At 38.5% G+C, this 21,616-nt stretch overlaps 2 protein-coding genes across 11 annotated transcripts in view; one reads left to right on the top strand and one right to left on the bottom strand.

Annotated features, from left to right (window-relative positions):
- MED12L (mediator complex subunit 12L) overlaps positions 1-21,616 on the bottom strand; it is a 323,809-nt gene that overhangs the window by 69,554 nt on the left and 232,639 nt on the right. For all 8 annotated transcript variants that reach the window (XM_072727143.1, XM_072727148.1, XM_026015744.2 and 5 more), the window contains 5 exons: positions 12,356-12,503; positions 7,732-7,850; positions 6,935-7,078; positions 5,257-5,420; positions 2,095-2,226 (listed from right to left, as the gene is read on the bottom strand). In XM_072727143.1, coding sequence (XP_072583244.1) covers positions 2,095-2,226; positions 5,257-5,420; positions 6,935-7,078; positions 7,732-7,850; positions 12,356-12,503 — 707 coding nt within the window. The remainder of the gene's footprint in view (positions 1-2,094; positions 2,227-5,256; positions 5,421-6,934; positions 7,079-7,731; positions 7,851-12,355; positions 12,504-21,616) is intronic.
- P2RY12 (purinergic receptor P2Y12) overlaps positions 1-21,616 on the top strand; it is a 46,762-nt gene that overhangs the window by 20,509 nt on the left and 4,637 nt on the right. Inside the window, exons 2-3 of one of the 3 annotated variants that reach the window (XM_072727154.1) lie at positions 14,845-14,966; positions 21,370-21,534. The gene's annotated coding sequence lies outside the window, so the exon portion shown is untranslated. Of the gene's footprint in view, positions 1-14,844; positions 14,967-21,272; positions 21,535-21,616 lie in introns of those variants that run through there. The other 2 variants (XR_011995309.1, XM_026015747.2) reach the window with 2 other exon arrangements.

Below are 21,616 nucleotides of genomic sequence, written 5' to 3'. Positions count from 1 at the left end.
TGTACCTGAAAAACCTGACAGAGTAATAAAAGCAACACACACTTGAGGCCAGGAGGACTTATATATGAATCTAGGCTCCATTATTCATTAACTTACGATGAGAAATAGTCACTTGTTGATGGGAACAGTCATTTCTACTTCCTGTGACTGCAGGGGAGGCTTAAAGATCTTGATGGAAAGAACTGTGTGCAGCCCTGGGTACACAGTGCAAGATGTGATCCCTGCTCTATTTCCCCACGTAATCCTCTTGCACAATGTTACAGATGCTCCTTGAGATCTAATTATTCAAACTGTTTAATTAGCATACTGATAGGATTCTCCCTGAGCAGCTAGCTTTTATTTGGCCATTCTTCTTAGTCCCAATCCACAAATAATGCCTGACCTCAGGGCTTCCTGAGAGCCACACTGGTTTACTGGATCTTTAACTGAGGAAACATAAGTCAGAGCCACTCCCTGTGATGTGACACTGTGCTGACCCTCAGCTCCCTGTTGGTCTCCTAAACCCTCATACACCCAGGGTACCTTACTCACATTCACTTAGGTTACAATTTGCACTACCCTACGGGAGCACTAGGGGTTAAACAGGCTACCGGGACTTTCTTGGGAAGTTCACTTCACTCTTCGGGTATTGCAAGAACCAAATCATGTATGAGAAAGCGCTGTGAAAACCGTAAACTGAAAATGAAGCTGTTTGTAAAGCAAGGATGTAGGGTACTATGCTTATTGCATCATTTTGCAGAAAGATGTTACCTAAGACCCACTAAAATGTCTTACAGAGGGTTATTTGGAAATATAGGCATTTCATGATGACCTACCCTCCCATTTTTTTTTCCCTTTCGATACCATTAAAGGTATCCTGGCTTTTTCTTTTGGATTTATCTTTCATTTAGTAGGTTTTTGCTAGAAGCCAAATGCTCTTCAAGGTACAGGATATGGCAGTAAAGCAAAGCAAAGTTCCTCCTTTCACAAGGTTTACATTCTAGGAGGAAGCTAGACCATAAATCCACATGTAATTCACCCAGGGGTAGTAAGTATTAAGGTTCAGGGAATGACAAAGAGTAGGGGGAAAAGGATGCTATTTAAAACAGGTGGGCAGGGAGGTAGAGGTACATGCCCGTGAATGCACTGTGTGCAAGGACATGTAAGCGAGAGAGGGGAAAGATCACCAGCGGGGTAGCAGCCAGTACAAAAGCCCCAAGATGGGAGTGTGCTTACAGGATGTGAAGACCAGGAAGGAGGTCGATGTGGTCAGAGTGGAGTCAACAGAGGGGAAGAGAGAGAAGTGGAGACTGGATTCAGTGGATCCTGAAGGCTAGGTTAGGACTCTGAATTTTATTCTGTGTAGATAAGAAGCCACTAGAAAACGTCAAGGTATTCTTGTTTTGAGTAGATATGCCGACAATATGCTAAGGAAGTCAGGCGTACAAGCAGAGAAACCAGGTACAACTCTGCAATAATCCAACCAAGGGATGGAGGGACGGTTGTGGTAACAAAGCAAGGACTAGCAGTCACACTCGACACAAACCTCATAGAAGACAAAGCTCATAGAATTTACAAATACCCGTAACTGATAGTTCTTTCCTTACTTCTTTCTAGATGACAAATGTACTTTGCAGCTATTAGCGTACCCCTTCCTACCACCGCCTACAATTAATAATCAAAATTTCCTCAAAATAACATTCAATAAATATGCGCTTTCCAGCCCCTGACTACTCGTGGGGGTAGAGCAAGCACTAACAGGCAGAGAACGACACCCACTCAGGGACACCCTCTGAAATAGGATGGTCAAGGAAGCCGAGAAGCAAAGGTGGTGAGAAAGTAAGGATGCAAACAGCAGGGAAACCACATTCCAAGTGAGGTACTACCCAACTGCAAAAGGCAGAAAGTTCCTCAAATATATCTCAGAATTGCAATCATAGCTAAATGAGCATAAATATTTACTAGGAGATTAAAGGAATAATGAAAGATAATTCAGTATGAACTCTGGCAGATGTGATCAGGATTAATTTTCATTATTAAAAAGGATGACAGTGTTGGGTGGGTTACTACCAAATACAGGCATGATCCTATTCCTGTTGATTTTCTTCTACCCACCTGAAGAGGTCTCCAAATTTACTTCTGAGGTGGCTACATGACACATAGAGATCATAGAGGTAGGCTAAGATGCATCTCTCGGGAGAGGAACATTCTGAGGGGTTCACAACATGCTTTACCACACCACACAACCTGAGGAGAAAAATATATGAAGAAATCAGACACATACAGATTTTGCTAATACAAATGTTACTGTTTGACTCTTTTAGAGTGAGAATACGTCCATGTGTTACTTGGGTAAGAAAAAAGGTGTCAGATTTTTGATAATGATGCTTATAGCAATAAATAATTGCACAAAATATCGTTTTTCTGTTAGGGTTCTGAAATACTAGATTTTTAAAAAGATTTCGGAAATACCACTAACAATAAGAAATGAAAGAAATTTCTCCAGGGAGAAGGTATGTATGGAGGAATCCATCAGTTAAGTTGCTGTGACTAGAACACAAGAAAAAAGTTATAGCAGAGAATCTCTCTTCAGTAAACACATTCATAAATTCAGGCTGTTTGCAAGGGTTCTTAAGTCCACTCCTTTGAGAAAGAACAAGTCTCTAAATCAGTAAATCTGCGAAATTCATTTTCAGGACCATGAGCTGGTTCTGACAAAAACTCGAGGAACTCATGACTTGAGGTTACATTCTCCTGGTTTATCCAAACTAGAAACAAATTTTACTTCACCTTATGGAAAAAATTAAAACCCTTTCCTTTTAGTGACATTCTCTAGAAGGCTTTCAACAAATTAGTACCGTTACTATGGCCAAAGGGACCATCCTTCTGGCATGGGGAAAAGGGTACAGAGACGGAATAGTAATGGCATTTATTTGTTGAAAGCCTTCTAGAGAATGTCACTAAAAGGAAAGGGTTTTAATTTTTCCACACAAAACTTCATATAACACACAAGGAAACACTAGTGGCCCATCCACGTATTTGTAATCCTGACTCCACTATTACTATCTTGTATTCTGTTATAGGGCTCAGTAATACCACCAGAGTAATCGATGACTCAGATTATTAAAGCGTTTAGGGCTTTTGAAATCATCTGATTCACCTTCCTTGTTTAATAAAGAAGGCGCTGAGGCTCAGACAGGCGAAGTAACTTGCCCAAAGGCAAAAAGCAAGTTCATAGCACATCCAAGAGGAGAGCTGAGGTCTCCAGACTTCCAACCCACAGCTCTCTGGACTATTCAGTTTAGTGGATGCAGAAGCCAGAGAGAGCCCTAGGCTGTGAAGGCCCAGAAGGACACTACAATCACAAATGCCAGACAGAGGTGGAACCCAGGAAACTGGAAAGAAATGACAATGTTACATCCCAAACCCTGTGAACCGGTAACGGCAGACAGAGCCACCAGACAACTGATAAAAGCTGTCAGTTACCACAAAAGTATCTTGTAATTAAGGAGAGGATTCGATCTGTTAACTAACAAAAAAATCCAGACATCTTCCAAAAAGCAAGAAATTTGACTGTGATTAAAGTAAACAAACATTTACTGAGAGTCTGGAAGGCATCCACAGTATAGTAGTCAGTGTTTCCTTGATTTTTTTCACTTGTTAGCAATAAGAAAAACATTGAGATCCAGTATATGCATATCAGGAAAGAGCTTTAAGGGAAAACATTTATCCTTAGTATGAATAACAAAATAAAAATATATTATCAAATATGATTTCATGAACATTGAATAGATAACGTGACATTGAAAATGTCCAAGTAAATTTCAAAGTAACAAAAATAAAATTTGCCAAAACCTGTAATAATATTCATTTCGTGACTAACTAATGGGTTTCCATATACAGTTTTAAAAGCATACTATAAATCAAGGGGCATGAATGCGCTCTTACTTAGAATGACTTTTAGCAATCTGGGAGATTTACTAGCCATGTGATGTTAAGTACATCACTTCACCAAACACTTCACTTAACAGGCCCGAGTCTCAGTTTCTCAATTTGTAAATGGTACTAATCATTCAATTTTATAGGGTAGCTGAGGGCTATTAGGAGGCCATATAATTCTAAAATGTTTATTTTGAAACTTTTAAAAATATCTGGGATGTTTGAGAATTCATTTGATAGTGAGCATGTACTATTACTGCTGCAGCATTTTCTTTTTCCCCAAAAGGCTTCTGTTAAATGGGTGGCAGTCTAGGATAGATTATAAATTGACTGCATGGGCAAGAGTACGAAATAAATAAATAAATAAAAAGTACCGTGGAACTAAAGAACCCCATGCTTCTTTTAAGTCCAGGAAGAAAAAAGGCAGAAAAAGAAAAAGAAGTGTTTTGTTGTTGTTGTTTTTAATATATATGAAGTCCTAGAGCAAGGAGTCTGCAGTAGACAAAAAGGCGGTGGCTCCCTATAGGTGTTTTGCCTCTACATTTCTCTCGTCCCTGTAACCTCAGCTTCTAATGGGGATGATGATGATATGGGGGCTTGGTCCAATTCATGTGACAGTAAACTTCACCCTACAGTTCAAAACAAACGAAAAAACAGACTAAGAAGCAAAAAAAGTCATTTGTTCTGAATTAACATTTGTCAAGTTGTATTTAGCTTCTGAAAGAAATGAAATAGAAGAAGGAAATAGAGAAAATAACAATGCGTGCAAAGCTCATTTGGTCTTGACAATAAACTGAAATTACATCAACAGAGCAGCCGTCACGTAGTCATCGTTCACAGTAAGCCATGCTTCATTGGGGGAAGCAAACGATGCAGTGCTGCGAGGGTCTGGCTTCTCCTCAAGGAAACGAGGGGCAGGAAAAGGAGGCAGGAAAGAATCATACTCGATTACGAGAACATACTTCTCATGCTTACGACTCCTGTGAAAAACGTTTTCTAACCAAAGTGGTCTTTTTTTTTTTTTTTAAGGTTTTATTTATTTATTCATGAGACAGGGGGTGGGGGGGCAGAGATGCAGGCAGAGGGAGAAGCAGGCTCCATGCAGGGAGCCCAACGTGGGACTTGATCCTGGGTCTCCAGGATCACACCCTGGGCTGAAGGCGGCCCTAAACCGCTGAGCCACGCAGGGATCCCACCAAAGTGGTCTTTAACTCTATCTTTTAAGTTGAAACAAACACCTGTACTATTTTCCCTCATAAAACCACTAGGATATTTGATCACAAATTATACACAGAAGACAATCATGCGAGAAACAGTAACGATATTCTGTATACCGACCCTTCAAACACCTGGGCTGTCTGATCAGGATTCAGGATGAGACAACTGTGGTACCGTCTGAGAACAGCCACGATGCACACACACAGTCCCGTTGTGTAACTTCCCGCCAGGCTGGAGGATTTCAGGAGCAGTTCGGCCTCCACAACACTCAGTTCGTTTAGCAGCTACAATGGGAGAAGAGAATGAATAAAAATGCAGCTGCCAAAATGAATAGGAAAAACATTTATTTTCACAAATCATGGACATATTGAGTCATTCTAATACCGTCTTGTCTCACTTATTATCCTGTCCCAGGACCATTTGGACCCAGGACCACTCACACAACTACAGAGTGAGAAAATAAGCCCCAGTGAATCAAACTGGCTTTTATTGTTAATCGTTTTTTTAAAAAAATATTTTATTTATTTATTCATGAGAGACACACACACAGAGAGAGCGAGAGAGAGAGAGGGGCTGAGACATAGAGGGAGAAGCAGGCTCCATGCAAGGAGCCTGACGTGGGACTCTATCCTGGGTCTCCAGGATCAGGCCCTGGGTGGAAGGCAGGCGCTAAACCACTGAGCCACCTGGGCTGCCCTTATTGTTCTTTTACCAAATGCTACAGTTTTTCTTCTGCCTAGACATTGTGGACATACAATCAGGAAGTATCCAACATTGAAACAGCTACTAAGACTTGATGGCAGCTCAAAGTTCTAGCCCAGATCATTTCAGAGAACATCACACCTCTCACTTTTTCTTCTCTTTTCCCTTCTTTTTAAGGAAACAGAACTTACTTATTATTTTCTTGTGATTAACAAAACAGTTCCAATAAGCAGCAGAAAACAAGTTTTGTTTCTATTCACTAAAAACAAGATAATAAATAAACTCAAGGATTTGTTCAAGTAATTTAATGGGACAAATCAAATTATAGAGGTTTTTTGTTTGCTCTTAAACTAAAATACACTCTACAATAAATAGTACATAAACTTTCACCTTTCCTTTCCTTTTTTTTTTTTAAACTTTTATTTATTTATTTACGAGAGACATAGAAAGAGAGTCAGAAACGAAGGCAGAGGGAGAAACAGGCCCCCTGCAGGAAGCCCGATATGCGAATTGATCTCAGAACTCCAGGATCAGATTGGAGCCAAAGGCAGGCATTCAACCACTGAGCCACCTGGGCGTCCCTAAACTTTCACCTTTCCCTAAGCAAAACAACAAAGGATGAAAACCTCACATTTTGGGGATCCCTGGGTGGCTCAGCGGTTTAGCGCTTGCCTTTGGCCCAGGGCGCGATCCTGGAGTCCTGGGATCGAGTCCCACGTCAGGCTCCCAGCATGGAGCCTGCTTCTCCCTCTGCCTGTGTCTCTGCCCCCCTCTCTCTCTATGTCTATCATAAATAAATAAATAAATAAATAAATAAATAAATAAATAAATAAATAAATAAATAAATAAATAAATCTTTAAAAAAAAAGAAAGAAAACTTCACATTTTAAAATGTCTGTTATATATATTTTAGTACCAATTGTAATTACTTGATTGGAAATCATGAAAACAGCTGCAATTAAAATACTAGCCAAATACTGCTGATTCAGAATGTCTCAATTTTGCAAAAATGCACTGGGCTGCTCGTTTTAAATTGTCTGATTCCTAATAGGTTTGCTTTTCTAAAAAATGAGAGGATGCAGGGTCTCTCTGATACCTGTATTGCGAAGTCAATTAGTCCATTGATGTTCAGTGCTGGCTCCATTAGATCAAAGATAAGCTGAATATGGTGAGCCAAAGGGAGATGATAGGATGTTCCTGAAGCAAAGCTCGTGATTTGTTCCAGCACATTGTTGGAGATCTGGGAAACGAAAAACAAACAAAAGTGAACATAGTTATAAGATCAATATTCAAACTTATTTTTTTTAAGCAAGAAATCTGAATTTACATATTCTACTTGGAAGAAAGTTAAAACATATTTCCACAAACGAAAAGTAGGTACAAATCCGACAACTTCCTTAATGCGACTATAATTTAAAGAAATAAGCCAAGTTGTCATTAAGATCTTAACCCAACTATCCTAAAGGTAGAACTACAAATGCTAGGTGATTTTCAGATAACATCTCATTATCAATGGACTTGTAAAACAACACAGATCTGGGTTTTTTTTTTCCTCATTTAGATAGTATTTTATTTTAGTCATCAACAGATTTCTCCCTTATCCATAGCAATATAAGACCAAAATGTATTAACAGAAGTATTGCATTAGGGAATATCTGATACATTATTGATCTATTATCATAGAGCAAAAATATTTTTAAGTAAAATTAGTTTCTCTGAAGAAGACAACCTGACACTTAAAGTGAACTAACTCAATAGTTTGAGAGGACTCCAAACACGTTTTAAAACCGTTTCTATAAAACAAAATAAGGCCAAATACATATACTTTATGAAAGAAATTTTTACGTAACTATGAATATCCCAAATGCATAACACACAGCTTTAAGCAGCTACCTGAGATGTCACTTGATGCTGATCAAAATATGAAAGGAGCTGAAGTTTTGTGAACACAGTCTCCAGTGTTGGAAATGCTTCCTGTTTGTTCTTCCTGGCTTTTTGTCCTTCGTCTCCAACTAGACATACAGTAGATACATTACTTTCCATTTAATAGAAGCTCTTGACTTTTTCAGTGGATACTTTCTATTGAAGTATAACATATACGGAGCAGTGCACACAAGCTATGAATTGCTACAAAGCAAATATACTCACATAATGAGACTGGAATGACCAGATTACGCACCAGTTACCTAGATATCCTCCTAAACACCTCTCTGCCCCAGGAGATGGAGATCCTGACCTCTAAAGGCTTTGATTATTAGTATTACGCACTTTGGAACCAACCACATGAGAGATACTTTTTACGCCTGGCAGCTTTCATTCAACCATAACCTTCTGAGTTTGATCTACATCATTGAGACAATTCTAACTTATTCGAAATATCAGTAATTCCCATCCATGGGGAATATACTAATGTGTCAAAAAACCACCCTGTATTTATTTATTCTGAGTAGTTTCCAGATTTAGACTATTTACGGGAAGTGCCTCTATACACATTTCTCACTAAGTCTTAAAATACGATGCTAACGATGAAAGGGGTGGGGTGGGGGGGAATCACCCAGGATCACAGAAACTTCCCTGGCATCTTGTGAGGACATTCACCATGATATTTCTCCCAAACAGTTTAATATGTATAAAAGGTAATTTAATTTTAAACTTTTTCAGGAGTAGCAAGGAATTAAAGCTCTCCGCATAATGGAAAAGTGCCACATGTGTCAATTTAGCATAAGGAAGTTTAAAGAGAATTAAAAAAAAAATTATAAACACTACCTAACCCCAGGAGGATTCTCATTTTTCTTAACAGTTCTAAGGCTAAGATCCAAAAGGAATCAGATCCTGACTTAAATATTCTTAAATACATGGATTTAAAAAGACAAATCTAAAAAAAAAAAAAAAAAAAAAAAAAAACCAGAAAGATTGGATTTTATGATATCTAAGATCATTTCTAACACTATGATTCTAAATAGTCAAAGGCTACTGAGTTGGGAGCTTCATCACCCATGTCTTCTTATTTGGAAAGTTTACTTTCAGAGAACAAAGGTCACTTTACAAATTTTGTTTTCCCTATTAAAGACACAACTATTTCACTGAAGGCAAAGAGATTTTGCTGAAGGCAAATGTAATGATTTTAGAAAATGATACTAGAAGAGATTTTCTTTCTGCACACACACCAGGGTGTTTGATTTCCTAAAGCAGAGTAAATAGAGTAAATAGAATTAAACGGTGAAGAGTAACAGAAGGTACAAGACTGTGCCACTTTCATTAACACCAAATCTAATGCACAGAGTAATAACTAAGAAGTTCATTAAACCTACTTTTTTTTTCATATCTATTCTCAAATTAAGTGTGGTCCCCTGCCTTCTATATAGCTGCTCACATCTAATAAGCATGCTTAAAATATCCAAATTCTGAATTTTTCATTTACTAATATCATTGATCCAAAGCTCAATCAAAACTCACATCAATGGTCTTGGGTACAATATACTGTAAAAGCGAAGATGACGTACTTAGTCCTTCCTGGGACCAATACACATAAACAAAAATAACACACTTGAGGAAGTACAGCCAGCATGAGAATTCACAAATGCATTTTTTTGGTTTATGCTAAATAGGCTCTATTTTACTTCATGTAGCTACATTCTGAAAACCTCATATACACCCCTCAATACATTCACTTTCAAAAAAACTTAAATCAGTGGTGGTTCTCAACGGACTACTTTATTTTAATGATTATTTAATAAATAATAATGTAGTCATAATTCACAGATTTTCCTCATCTATTTTATGTTAATTTGCTATCATAATACATGTTATTGCTCTTTTTTGTTGCTTAATGTTGGTTTTCCTTTTAAAAAAAATTTGGCCTTTTTGTTATGGTAAACTTCATTACTGTTAAAAAAAAAATGGGGGGCCTAGGTGGCTCAGATGGTTAGGCATCTTGCCTTCAGCTCAGGCCATGGTTCTGGGGTCCCAGGTCAGGCTCCTGGCTCAGCGGGGAGTCTGTTTCTTCCTCTACCCCTACCCCCTGCTCCATGCACGTGCACATGTGCTCTCTATCTCAAATGAATAAATAAAATCCTAAAAAAATTGACAACCAAAGGTGACTAGCCAATGTGAATGGAAAATGAAGACTGACCATGTTCACCTTGAAGTGTCACTTAAACTTCCACATAAGGCTTGGCTAATGTGAGAACACTTCTAGTGAGCTCCTCAAAACCACACCTTTATAGGTAGCCAGAAATGAAATACACGCTAACACCAGTTCTGTGTTGTCCTCCCTTATCAGTTCTCTTTGCTGAAACAGTGGACAAATCACCATTCATCAAAAGTACAGCTAGCTAGCTAGCTTCTGGCAAGCATACTAGATTTTAAGCACTGACTTAAACTTCGACTATTTATCAGAAGATAACTCACTACATCACAAAATAACATATCTCTGGTTGAGGAATTTTATCTGAAATGAGAGAAAGTCATGGGTGCCTGGGTGGCTCAGTCGATTTAACATCGACTCTTGGTTTCCGCTCAGGTCATGATCTCAGGGTTGAGGGATCAAGCCCTGCAGTAGGATCCCAGCTCAGGGTGAAATCTGCAGGAGTTTCCCTGCCTCAGTCCCTCCCCCTACCCACACATTCATATATTCTCTCTCTCTCTCTCTCAAAAATAAGTAAATCTTTAAAAAGTAAAATTAAATGAAATGAGGGAAAGATAAATCTCTCCATTGCAAATCTCTCTCCACAGTGGTGGTTCTACTGATGATATCTCAAAAAAGTAGCATGGAACAACAATGATTTTTTCTTTTGGGGTTCATAAGCAAGAACTGCCTATTAAAAAGACTGGTACAAAGATAGGATAGACTGCAGTCTGGCCTGAAACACTCATTGTGAAGGAAGGAAGGAAGCAGTCTCAACAAAATAGGACACCGCATTGTTTCCTTCCCCTTTGGACCCCTCTCAGACTTCCAAACCCTCGAATTCCCAATGATTTACGAAGACTCTCTTAAATTAGTATTGATGAAACAGGAATTATTGACCCTTCTAAAAAAAGATAGGGTCGATCCGGTTTCCAAGTACTCAAAAAGAAGCTTAAAATCTCTCCTGAATTCAGTGTTCTACATGCAATCCATTTAGTCTTTACGCTAACACAGAGAAACAGCAAAACATAAGATCAACAGTTTTCCTTAGAGCAGGTTCTTTGTTTCTGGGTTTGTGTTTGTTTTGTTTTGTTTTTAAACCAAGCTCAATAATGACAGGCCAACAACAACAGGGTTTCAGTTCCCATCCACAATTCTCAGTTGCTCCCTCATGGGACCCAGTGTGGTACAAGGTCTGTCAGTGGCAATGGAAGGGAGGGCAGTCAGGGAAATGTCGTAAATCACCGGAGAAAACTCTTCCATTATGTCCTAAAGACTATCGCCTCAGACATCAGACACCTGCTACACCACATTCACACTGAGAAGTGTGTTGCCTTTGTACCCTGCTGCTGCATGGGCAACCCTACTGATGGAAAAGACACAGAGCTATTTGTATTGGTTCTAGCTGTACTTTTCTCTAGGAATGATCTAGTGTGGGCAAGCTCTAGTAAACAAACACGTGGCTAAAGTCTAAAGACTGGAGGGCCTGTGAAGAGACTCATGAAAACGTATGTATTTTGTACTGGCCAACAAAGTAGGGCTCCTACAGTGGTTTATGCCATGTGTAGGAAGAACACTGTTTACATAGGGAAAATTCAAACTTCCCCCCCCCCTTTGATTATTTACATAATAAAGAAATAAACACCAGTAATGGTAGTGAAGTATATATAATGATATCGTATTTTATATCTTATGACTGCCTGATAAAATAAACAATCCTTCAAAAGAGTAATTAGGCAAATGTGAAGTAGATAATTACAGAATTCCAATTATGCAATGTGGTGACATAATATAAAGGCATAGCTTTACTGTAAAATATATATGTCAAGAGCATGGGGAAAGACTACTCCAAGTAAAGACAGCATTATAGAGCAAAGACCCGATTTCCTTCTTTTTTAGTCGAAATCATTTGGTATTATGGGCAGTCCTCACTACCTACTGCAATTATTCTTCTGAATAATATAAGAAAAGATCAGCAACTACACTGTCATGATTTTCAATCATTGTGCAAATATGAGTACTCAGAGCAAACTACAAGCTTAAAAAAGGATGGTAAAGAATGGGAGAAATGGAGATTTTCCAGGCTTAGGGTTTTCCAACATCTTCAGTATTTCATTTATGCCCACTGTAGAAAATTTGGGGGGAAAAGAAAAGAATAGAAAATTAAAATTACCTTATGTTATCTACAGAACATGGTATTTTAATATAAGGCTTGCTATAAATGGAACCAAGGCCTTAAAATTTCAATGTGCTTATTCATATTTCAGTAAGACAGTCATTCAGGAGAGGAAACACTCTGGTGACGGTGCCATGTATGACTCTGATAAAGACCGTGCTAGGAGGAAGGGCGAAAGACAGCACAATAGGACCAAAGGCATTAAGGCTCTTTACCCCCTGTCTCTGTGGTGCTCTTCTTATTTAGGATTTTCAAAATATCTTTGGTAATCTTCTTCAACTGATGCCTCGCTTCGTCACGCTCTTTGCCCACTCCATAAAGAAGGATTGTGCGCTGGTTACATTCATGACTTGAAGATTCATCCTGAAAAACAGAAAATGCATTTTGAAACCCTTGTTTGCAGGGGTGGGGTTGCATTTCATGTCCATGAAATGCACTAACCACAGCATCTCCATGCTGGCTTGCGGTGGTGGCATCCCGCCCACCTTTCAATTCACCTCAACCTCCACTGGCAACACCCTTGTTTTTCCAGTTTGGGACTTGCTAAAGTGTAAATAAAAAAAATAAAAAAAAAAGTGTCAACTGACCTGAAGTCCTAATAGAGAAGCATTTGGTGTGGGCGTACCCTACGGAGTAAGTTTTGACTCTTGAAAATTTTTCATTGTTTAAAATTTGACATGGTAATAATTTCACATCATATTACATATTATCTAGTCCTACTTTCTCAAGGAGACTGTTATTTCTTAGCAAACTTTTCTATGTACAGCATCATTAAAATATATATTTTTTAAATGACCTAGCTAGATCCTCAAGTGCTTTGAGAGAAAAAAAAAAAAATGTTCCACTGGCTTCCAACATGACTGTGTGATGTGTATGTATATTTAATTCCAAACGACAAAATGATAAAGAGGGCAGGTATCATTAGGTGTGAGGCAAATAGTTGAAATGTAACAGGTTCTACACCACCCTCCTCTCCTGGACCATCTCCCCACCCTCATTCCACAGACACAGTAAATTTAAGCACCGTATATCCCACAAGAGAAAAGAAATTACTTGCTGACAGCATACCAATAACACATACCCAGTGCCAACCACATCCTATACTCTGACATTTTATTAGCAAAAGTCCAAGCTCTATGCCGTAGTACGTCCCATTTTCTTTCTTTTTTGTACATGTTTGCCCATGTTAGGCACTTGGCCTTCCTAACAGAATCTAATTCTAAGGAGCCTGCATGAGCAAAGACTCTATCTCCCAGGGAAGACCAACTGCACGGTGTAAATAATGGCCACACACACACAAAAAAAAGCAAAAGCCTTGACTTGGAGAATATCAATGCTTATGTGGACTTATTTATAAAACAAACAAACAAACAAAAAACGAGTGCACAAAGTCTACGCTCTGTACAAAGTTGCACTTTGCTTTTGTACTTTTGGCATAAGCGCCTGTTTTCTCTCTCAGCTTCTGTCATTTTCCATCATTCGATTTTTTTCACACACGTGCACTCAAGTCACCACTTCTTGTCGCACTGATTCCTTTTTTTATCCTCCTCACAGACATATGCATTTTATACGCTGACGATCCATCTTCCTATGCTGACCAGGAATAATTAGCAATGTTTCACGTGTTCCAATATGCTTCTTAAAAAAAAAAAAGAGCTAGGTACTGGTCAATACTAGAATTTGTTAATTCATATTCTGAATATCCAAATGTCCTCCAAAGTTTCAAGACAGACCTAATCACAGGATAAAGTCAACAGAGGTAGTGACCTACAGTTTGTTGCACACCTGAACGATCTAATACACTCCTTATTCATCTTCAATTTTTGTTGCCATTACAGGGCATTATTGATGTATCTATTTTTTGTCTAGTGGGATGTAGATGAGCCCTGGAAAGGAAACAAGAGGGCACTGAGAAAACCGTACAAAATTCAGGCAGGGGGCACCTGGGTGGCTCAACAGTTTAAGTGTTTGCCTTTGGCTCATGAGCCTGGGGTCCTGGGATCTGGCCCCACATTGGGCATCCTGCTCAGTGGGGAGTCTGTGTCTCCTTCTCCCTCTGCCCTTCCCACTGCCTGTGTGTGCTCCCTTGCTCTGTCTCTCTCTCTCACTCAAATGAATAAAATCTATAAAGAAAAAGAAAAAAAAAAAAAAAAAACCTCAGGCAGTGTCAGTCATGTGCTCTACTAAGTGTTTTCTATGACGGTACTTGTCAAATAGTTCTGATGTAAACTTCTGGGTGAGGAGTGATGGGAAGATGGTAATAGAGTTACTGAACAACTGCTTTTAGAGTATCTACCTACCTTCCCGACAAGAAGGGAGGAAGGGACCCTGAGAAAATACAAGGATGAATGTTCCCTGTCCTCAAGGAGCATAGTCAGTGTCCCAAAAGTAGCATTTGTAGAGCTTGTCACAAACACATAGAGACCGTGGCTGCACCTGTATCAGTAACAAACCAGCCTCAGGGTAAGGGAGAGCTGTGACTTAATTCGGATTGTGCCATTTGCTGATTCCATGGTCCTTTGAGTCTTTCTGTCCCAATGAGCCTTTCTGGGCCTCAGATTCTTCCCCTGAAAAATGGGCTAATACCACTTTCTAGATTTTTTTTAAGAATAACTGAGATAAAGTATATAAAACAGTTGGCCTATCAGACAGAGAACCCACTGCTGTCCATTCAGATTTCTACAATTTCACTTCTCACTTGCAGGCACCCCAGGTCCACGCTGTACTGCATTACTCAACATTTCCTCAAGACACCGGGGTACTTCCTTCCTTTGCTGCTGCTCCTCCCGCCACCTAAAATACTCCGACCTCCTGCCTCTCACGCGTGTAAGTGCTGTGCACAATTACGGCGTCAGGTCCCTCACTGTCACCTCAGTTGAGTGTAAGCCCTTAGCACAGGAGGAGTATGGAGGGGAAGAGAACCTTTGGAGCACTTGCCACGCTGTAATTCACTCATTTTCTTTTTTTTTTTTTTTTTAATTCACTCATTTCTGAGTGATTTAGCGTCTGCCCTTCCTGCTAGACTGTTAGTTTGTGCTTACAGTCTCCTTGGTTGGCACTAATTAGGCACTTAATATATGCTGCTAGGGACTGGAGCACTATGTCCTTGGGAGGGGTACAAAACCCCCATGTTCCCTCTAGAGGGAGGGGAGAATCAAGAGAGCAGAGATATGAAGGAGATCAATAAGCCATCAAATGATGCACATGTCCTCTCCATAAGTAATAAGATGAATAGACAGTAAAGGTCATGGAAGTCAGAAAAGGGACATTTAACACTGGGGGCCGCTGACAGTGTCAAATGTAGTAAGAGGTCACAATGGATGTTGCCTCTCTGACTTGTTTATTAAAAACAAGACAAATCAACAAATTACTTATGAACCTCAAAAGAGAAGTTTCTCTAGAGCGGTAGTGGCAGAAAGCTGGAAATGGGGTTGTAGTAAGAGCAGATGGTGAGGGATCCCTGGGTGGCGCAGCGGTTTAGTGCCTGCCTTTGGCCCAGGGCACGATTCTGGAGACCCGGGACCGAATCCCACGTCGGGCTTCCGGTGCATGGAGCCTGCTTCTCCCTCTGCCTATGTCTCTGCCTCTCTCTCTCTCAATCTGTGACTATCATGAATAAAAATTTTTTTAAAAAAAGAATAAAAAAAAAAAGAGTAGATGGTGAAATGGTAAAGGTGAGGGAAGTAAACCCATGTTCACTAGTAGATGGCCATGAAGACTCACCTGAGAGGTGGGGGAGGAAAAGCGTTATTAGGATAACCAATAGCAAACTCTTGTGCCAAAGATAGGTTTCAAATAAATGAGTCTCTATGAAAGAAAACCAGATCAGAGGGTAGACAACTGATAATGGAGATAGAAATAATGGCTGCTTGTGTAGAATTTGGAAAGACAAGGACAACTTTCTACTAAAACACAGAGAAAACAAAGAAAACTGGTTAAAAAAAATACTACTACAGGGAAATTTAGAGATGAATAAGGAACTTGAAGAGAAGTTTCTGTTCATTGGCGGCTCTGATTTGCTCAGAGAGTTGGGCCAGAAGCAAAGTCAAGAGTTGAGAGCAAGGGCATGAATGCAAGAGCAACTGGCATTTACCTGCAAAAGAACCCACCATCAGTCTCTACAGGGGCCCTGTAAAGACCATATTTGTGTCAGATAATTAGTATTTTTAGGTAAATCGTGGCTAGCCCTTTCCTGGTCTTTAAAGAAGAAAAACAGATATTTTTAAAGTGACTGTTTTTCATTAGCCTACAAGATTCATTTATATCAATTTTTTTGTACTTGCTGAAAATATATGAGAATCTCAACCTTAGAAAATGGGCCACATATTTCCAAAGGTATGCTCTTTCAATGAGGTATTAATAATCCTCAAGTTGCATAGGTATACGTAATGTCAATGATTAGAGATCTGTACCAAAGAATTACTCTATGATTTACACCCTGAAGGACACACTTGTTGGCAGGAAAAGAGAATCAACTGGAGAGTCCATGGAAGCCTAACCACTCCTCTCAGGCTAGCCCACTCTTATGCTTGGGTTGGACAGGTGATCTCCCCTATACACTAATTTCTGAAAAAAAAAAAATCTCATCCTTGGGATCAATTTCTCTTTTTCTCCAGATAACATCTGACACTCAGAAAGACTAAAGTGATCAAGAAACTAGGAGGATGCATGTCCAAAGGCCCTAGAAGGCCGGTAGTACTACAGAAATTAAAATAGGCCTCTTAAGCCCAAAACCTTAGAAGAAAGAATTAGAGTTAATGGAAAGAAATGAAGTCTCCTCTAAGTCATCACTGAAATAGAAGTGATTAGAAATGTTGCCCACAACAGGTGTATGTTCACAAGAAGTGATAACAGAAGTGAGATGATCAGAGCCGCATGTTCTTTCAATCTCATTCATATATCCTGGTATTTCTACAGTGCCCCGATAATCGTAGAATTTTAAAATCAATGAATTAATGTTCTTTTTAAAAGGAGATATAAACGAATCTCACTCTAGATCTGCTTCTTTTTCTTCCAAACACTAATGAAAAGTAGATGAAGTCAATGCAATGGTCCCTCATAAGACAAAATATAGCATTTCCTACTTCCCTACCACTCTGTAATTGCATATGTTTAAATACTCAAATACAAACCCAGAATACATCAAGAAGTAAACTGCACAGAGCATCCTACCCCATCTCCCAGAAAAGCAGTAAAAACCACTTTTTAAGGGGCACCTGGGTGGCTCTGGTTTTAGGCTCAAACTCCTGGTTTTAGGCTCAGCTCATGATCTTAAAGTTTTGTGATGGAGCCTCAAGTCTGGCTCCACAATCAGTGCACAGTATACTTAAGCCTCTCTTCTCTCCCTCTTTTCTCTCTCTCTCTCTCTCTCTCTCCGCCCTCTCTGAAATAAATGAGTCTTTTAAAAAATATATTTTAAAAACAACAGTTATTTACATAAAAACTGTATTTTAGTTAATCTATTAAAATGAAAAAATCTCCTAAAAGAAGCCTTCAAATAAGTTCTTTTAGCTGAGTCTTTCAATATGTCACTTGATTCTGTTCAGAGTAACTTCAAATTACTTATTTAACTTCAAATAAATGTTCCATGAGTGATAAGCCTTAGGCAGGCGTGTAAGAAGGGAATGTACATGCATGGGGAGGCTGTGTCAAATGAACAAGAAATTAGCAGCTTCTGCATGGAGTAACTTCCTTTAAATCCAGAAAGTAGAAAAAAACTAATAAAATAAAATGAATTAATTAAATAAATCCAGAAAGTAGGAGGATCCTTTCATTAGACTTATATAGAAAATTTTTGTTCTACAATAGCTTATTAGCCCTTGGTATGGCTGAAATGACAGCTTTATTCAACAGGCTCAATGCATCCTAGGAGCACAATGCAATGAATGTCAAGGGGCATATTAATTTGTTAGTAGGAGTTCTTCACTTTCAAAAGCAAAATGATCAAGCCAGGGATGACAAATAATTGGATCAACACAGCATTCTCTTTTGCTCAATAATCCATACTCAGGACTCCTTACTTGCAGAGTCTGATATGTAACCTAAATTTCTATACTCTAACAGGTGAAACCACAAGATTATGTAAGAACTTACTTAAATTAATGCATGTGCTCAACATAGTTCACTAATATCAAAATGATCAACCTAATGAAACCATAAAACGTTAGAACTAAAATAGCCTGCGATCTAATCAAATGTCTCAATTTCATCTCCACCCTCCGGCCCTAACCTGGTTCCCTAAGGACCACTGGGTACCACCACTTCAGGACATGGATCTCTTGAGTTCACAGTAATCCCGCTGGAAGCAAAGATTTTCACACAAGCAGATTACCTTCAATAGATGTGGCAAAATAAATAAACCAGTGAAACTACTTACATTTAAAAATTCTGGGGTATAAATTTATTTTCCTAAGTCATCTTGATCATAGAAATTAACCAAATCAAAATTAGTCCTGTTTCCAGTGATAATACATACAATTATAAACTGCATGTGCTATTGTTATTAGGACTGAAGTGCACAACGTGTTCTTCTGTTTGTGAAATGATATACTTGACCCTTGAAAAACAGGTTTGAATTTTGTGGGTCCACTTAAATATTGATTTTATCAATAAATACAGTACAGCACTACAAATGTGTTTTCTCTTAAGATATTCTTAGTAATATTTTTTCCTTAGCTTATTTCATTGTAATACAGCATCTAAAACAGGTAACATACAAAATATGTGTTAATCAACCTATTTTATCAATAAGGCTTCCATCAACAGTGGACTATTCGGCTTTTAGAAAAGTCAAAAGTTACTTTTTCCATATATATATTTATTTATATATATATATATATATCAACTATACATCAATTCAAAACTTAAAAAATTAATTTACATGCAAATTTCAACTTCTATAGCCCCTAACTCTCATGTTGTTCAAGGGTCAACAGTGTACTTTTATAACCTGAGAGGCTTCTCACGTAAAGATTTTAGTCACTTTCAGCATCAAGTTCTCTACAGATAGGTACAGTTGTGAGTGAAAATGAAAGAAAAGTTCATTTAGACCAAGAGCTGGAGCTTTTCATTTCAAATCCCTATTTACACCCTTCTAGGAATTTGGAAACATAAATTCTTCATAAAGTAGTATGATTTCAGTATCCTAAATTAGTGTTCCTTTAGTAGGGCATATTAATTTGTTAAAATCAGTCCTGAATTTTTTTTTCACAAGCTTTGTTTCACCTGAACATCTTTAAAATACTATGAAAACGTCCTTTAGACTAAAGCTGGCAATTTTCTATATAGGGAAATATGATTTCTATTTTCTGAAAAACAGTACCACCATTCTATTCATGACATTTACCTTTCGCCCCTGGGCCTCAAGGAGCGAGGGGAGCCTGGTGCAGACAGTGAGATGAGGATTCCTAGATACACAGGGGTTACAAATGCAGGCTCTGAGATCAGATATCATGGGTTGGAATGCGGTCTCTAGCTTCCCTGCTCTGCTGCTCCGTTTCCATCATATGGAGAATGGAAAGAATATAACACTTCTCACAGAGTGACTGACATCAAAAAATAAGATAATACACAACAATGTAAGAAGTCAAATGTTGCCTACTATTATTCTGCAGTGAACGTAGGTGTGAAAGTGTTTTTCGGAATTATAATTTTGTGCCCCTAAACCAACAAACAAGTATTAAAATTCGTTAACTGCAATGAATCTCAAAACAAATAAAATTATAAGGATATCCACTTTCCCAGGGCACCTGGGTGGCTAAGTCAGTTGAGCAACTGACTCGGTTTTGGCTCAGGTCATGAGATCAACCAAATGCCTGGCTTTACGCTCCACATGGAGTCTGTTTGAGAGTTTCTCTCCCACTGGCTCTCCCCTGCTTGTTCACCCACCTCTCTCTCTCTCTCTCTCTCTCTCTCTCTCTCTCTCAATAAAATCTTAAAAACTTTAATATCAAACCTCTAGATGACTATGAGATCAGAATCATTATGTGACGGAAATGTCTGGCTGACAATTACTCAGACTTATAACTTAATTACAAACTCTTAATGCCAACAAAATTCTCAGGTCAGTTTAAATCCACAAAATCAAACATTACTTGTGCATGAGCTTCACTTGAAGTTGGAAGGTTCGTTAAAGTATAGCTAATGGGTGCACTCAGAGCTTCTGACTCAGTGGAGCTAGGTTGGGGCCCAAGAATGTGCATTTGTCACAGCTTCTCTAGGCAATGCTGAGCCGCTGCTCTGCACTTTGAAAATCGCTACCGAAAGTGATTTAACATACACAGCGATGGACACACTCAAAACTCAAAAGAAAGAAGTAACCAAAATGTACGTTCACAGCAAAGGCACCTACTCAAGTGGATCTACTGGAAACAAAAGGACACTATAGTTTGAAATACTGTATGTGTGCACCCCCCCCAAAAAAATATATATATATATATAGGAAATAGTTAAACAGGGATCCCTTAATTTAATGATATACTCCCCCCAAACCAAAAAGCAAGGTCACAAAAAATATTGTTTATATTTAAATTCTATTTAAGAAAAGCATGAAAGACACTTTATATAATAAGCCTGGCAAGGCATACAACTGTTTTTCTTTTTTAATGTAATTTTGGAATCTTAAAATTTATAATGAGAGGAAACTGTTTCATGTACAAAGACTTGATCAAACACAGATTTAAAATAATGACATTATTAACCAGGAAAAAAACAAAGAGCAAGAGATTTAGCATCCGTAACAAGCACACATTTCAAGTTAATATAATTATTTGTTAAAAAGGCAATATATCACCCAGCTTGAGCACAGTATGTTTTTAGGTAAATAATCTAATGTAATTATTTGTTAAAAGGCAATATATCACCCAGCTTGAGCACAGTATGTTTTCAGGTAAATAATCATCTAAGAAAGCAAGCTTGCAACCTTCTCCAGGAAGCAGACTTCGAAAAGCTTCATCTCAACATGGATTTATCATGTGCATGGAAAATAACCAAAAGAACTTATAAAGCATCAAATTCTATGGCAGGCTTCAGCAAAAAGCAGCAAGATTTTAAATTGCTTCTTAAAAGACGAATTCTTACCCACCCTGCCCCACATTTCCCATGGAAATAAAAGCAGAAGTCCTAAAAAGGGCCAGACAGAAATACAGTGTCTGCACAGCTTTGAGTCTAGGGCTTTGGAAGGTAATTTCTGACTGTGAAGTCTTCTCTTCCTCTCTCTATTTCTCTCTAGAACACTCAAGATTTACTGATGAAAGCTCAGCAGACACTCCATCATAAAGAGTTATAACAACTAAACTAAGACATTGAAAGGAAAATACCAGATGACACTCTGCAGGATCATTAAATGCCACTTAATGGATACATTTAAATCCTCCTGAATCAACACAGTAACCAGGTAAACTTTATATCTAAAAGCATTTGACAAATATATGTGTTTACATGTGATGATGGATGTTTGTCAACTTTTCTTAGAATGG

The sequence above is a fragment of the Vulpes vulpes genome, chromosome 11, assembly GCF_048418805.1.
Source record: "Vulpes vulpes isolate BD-2025 chromosome 11, VulVul3, whole genome shotgun sequence".
NCBI classification, from domain to species: domain Eukaryota; kingdom Metazoa; phylum Chordata; class Mammalia; order Carnivora; family Canidae; genus Vulpes; species Vulpes vulpes.
The sequence above is the reverse complement of the archived record's forward strand: the minus strand, read 5'-3'. Positions and strand labels throughout refer to the sequence as shown.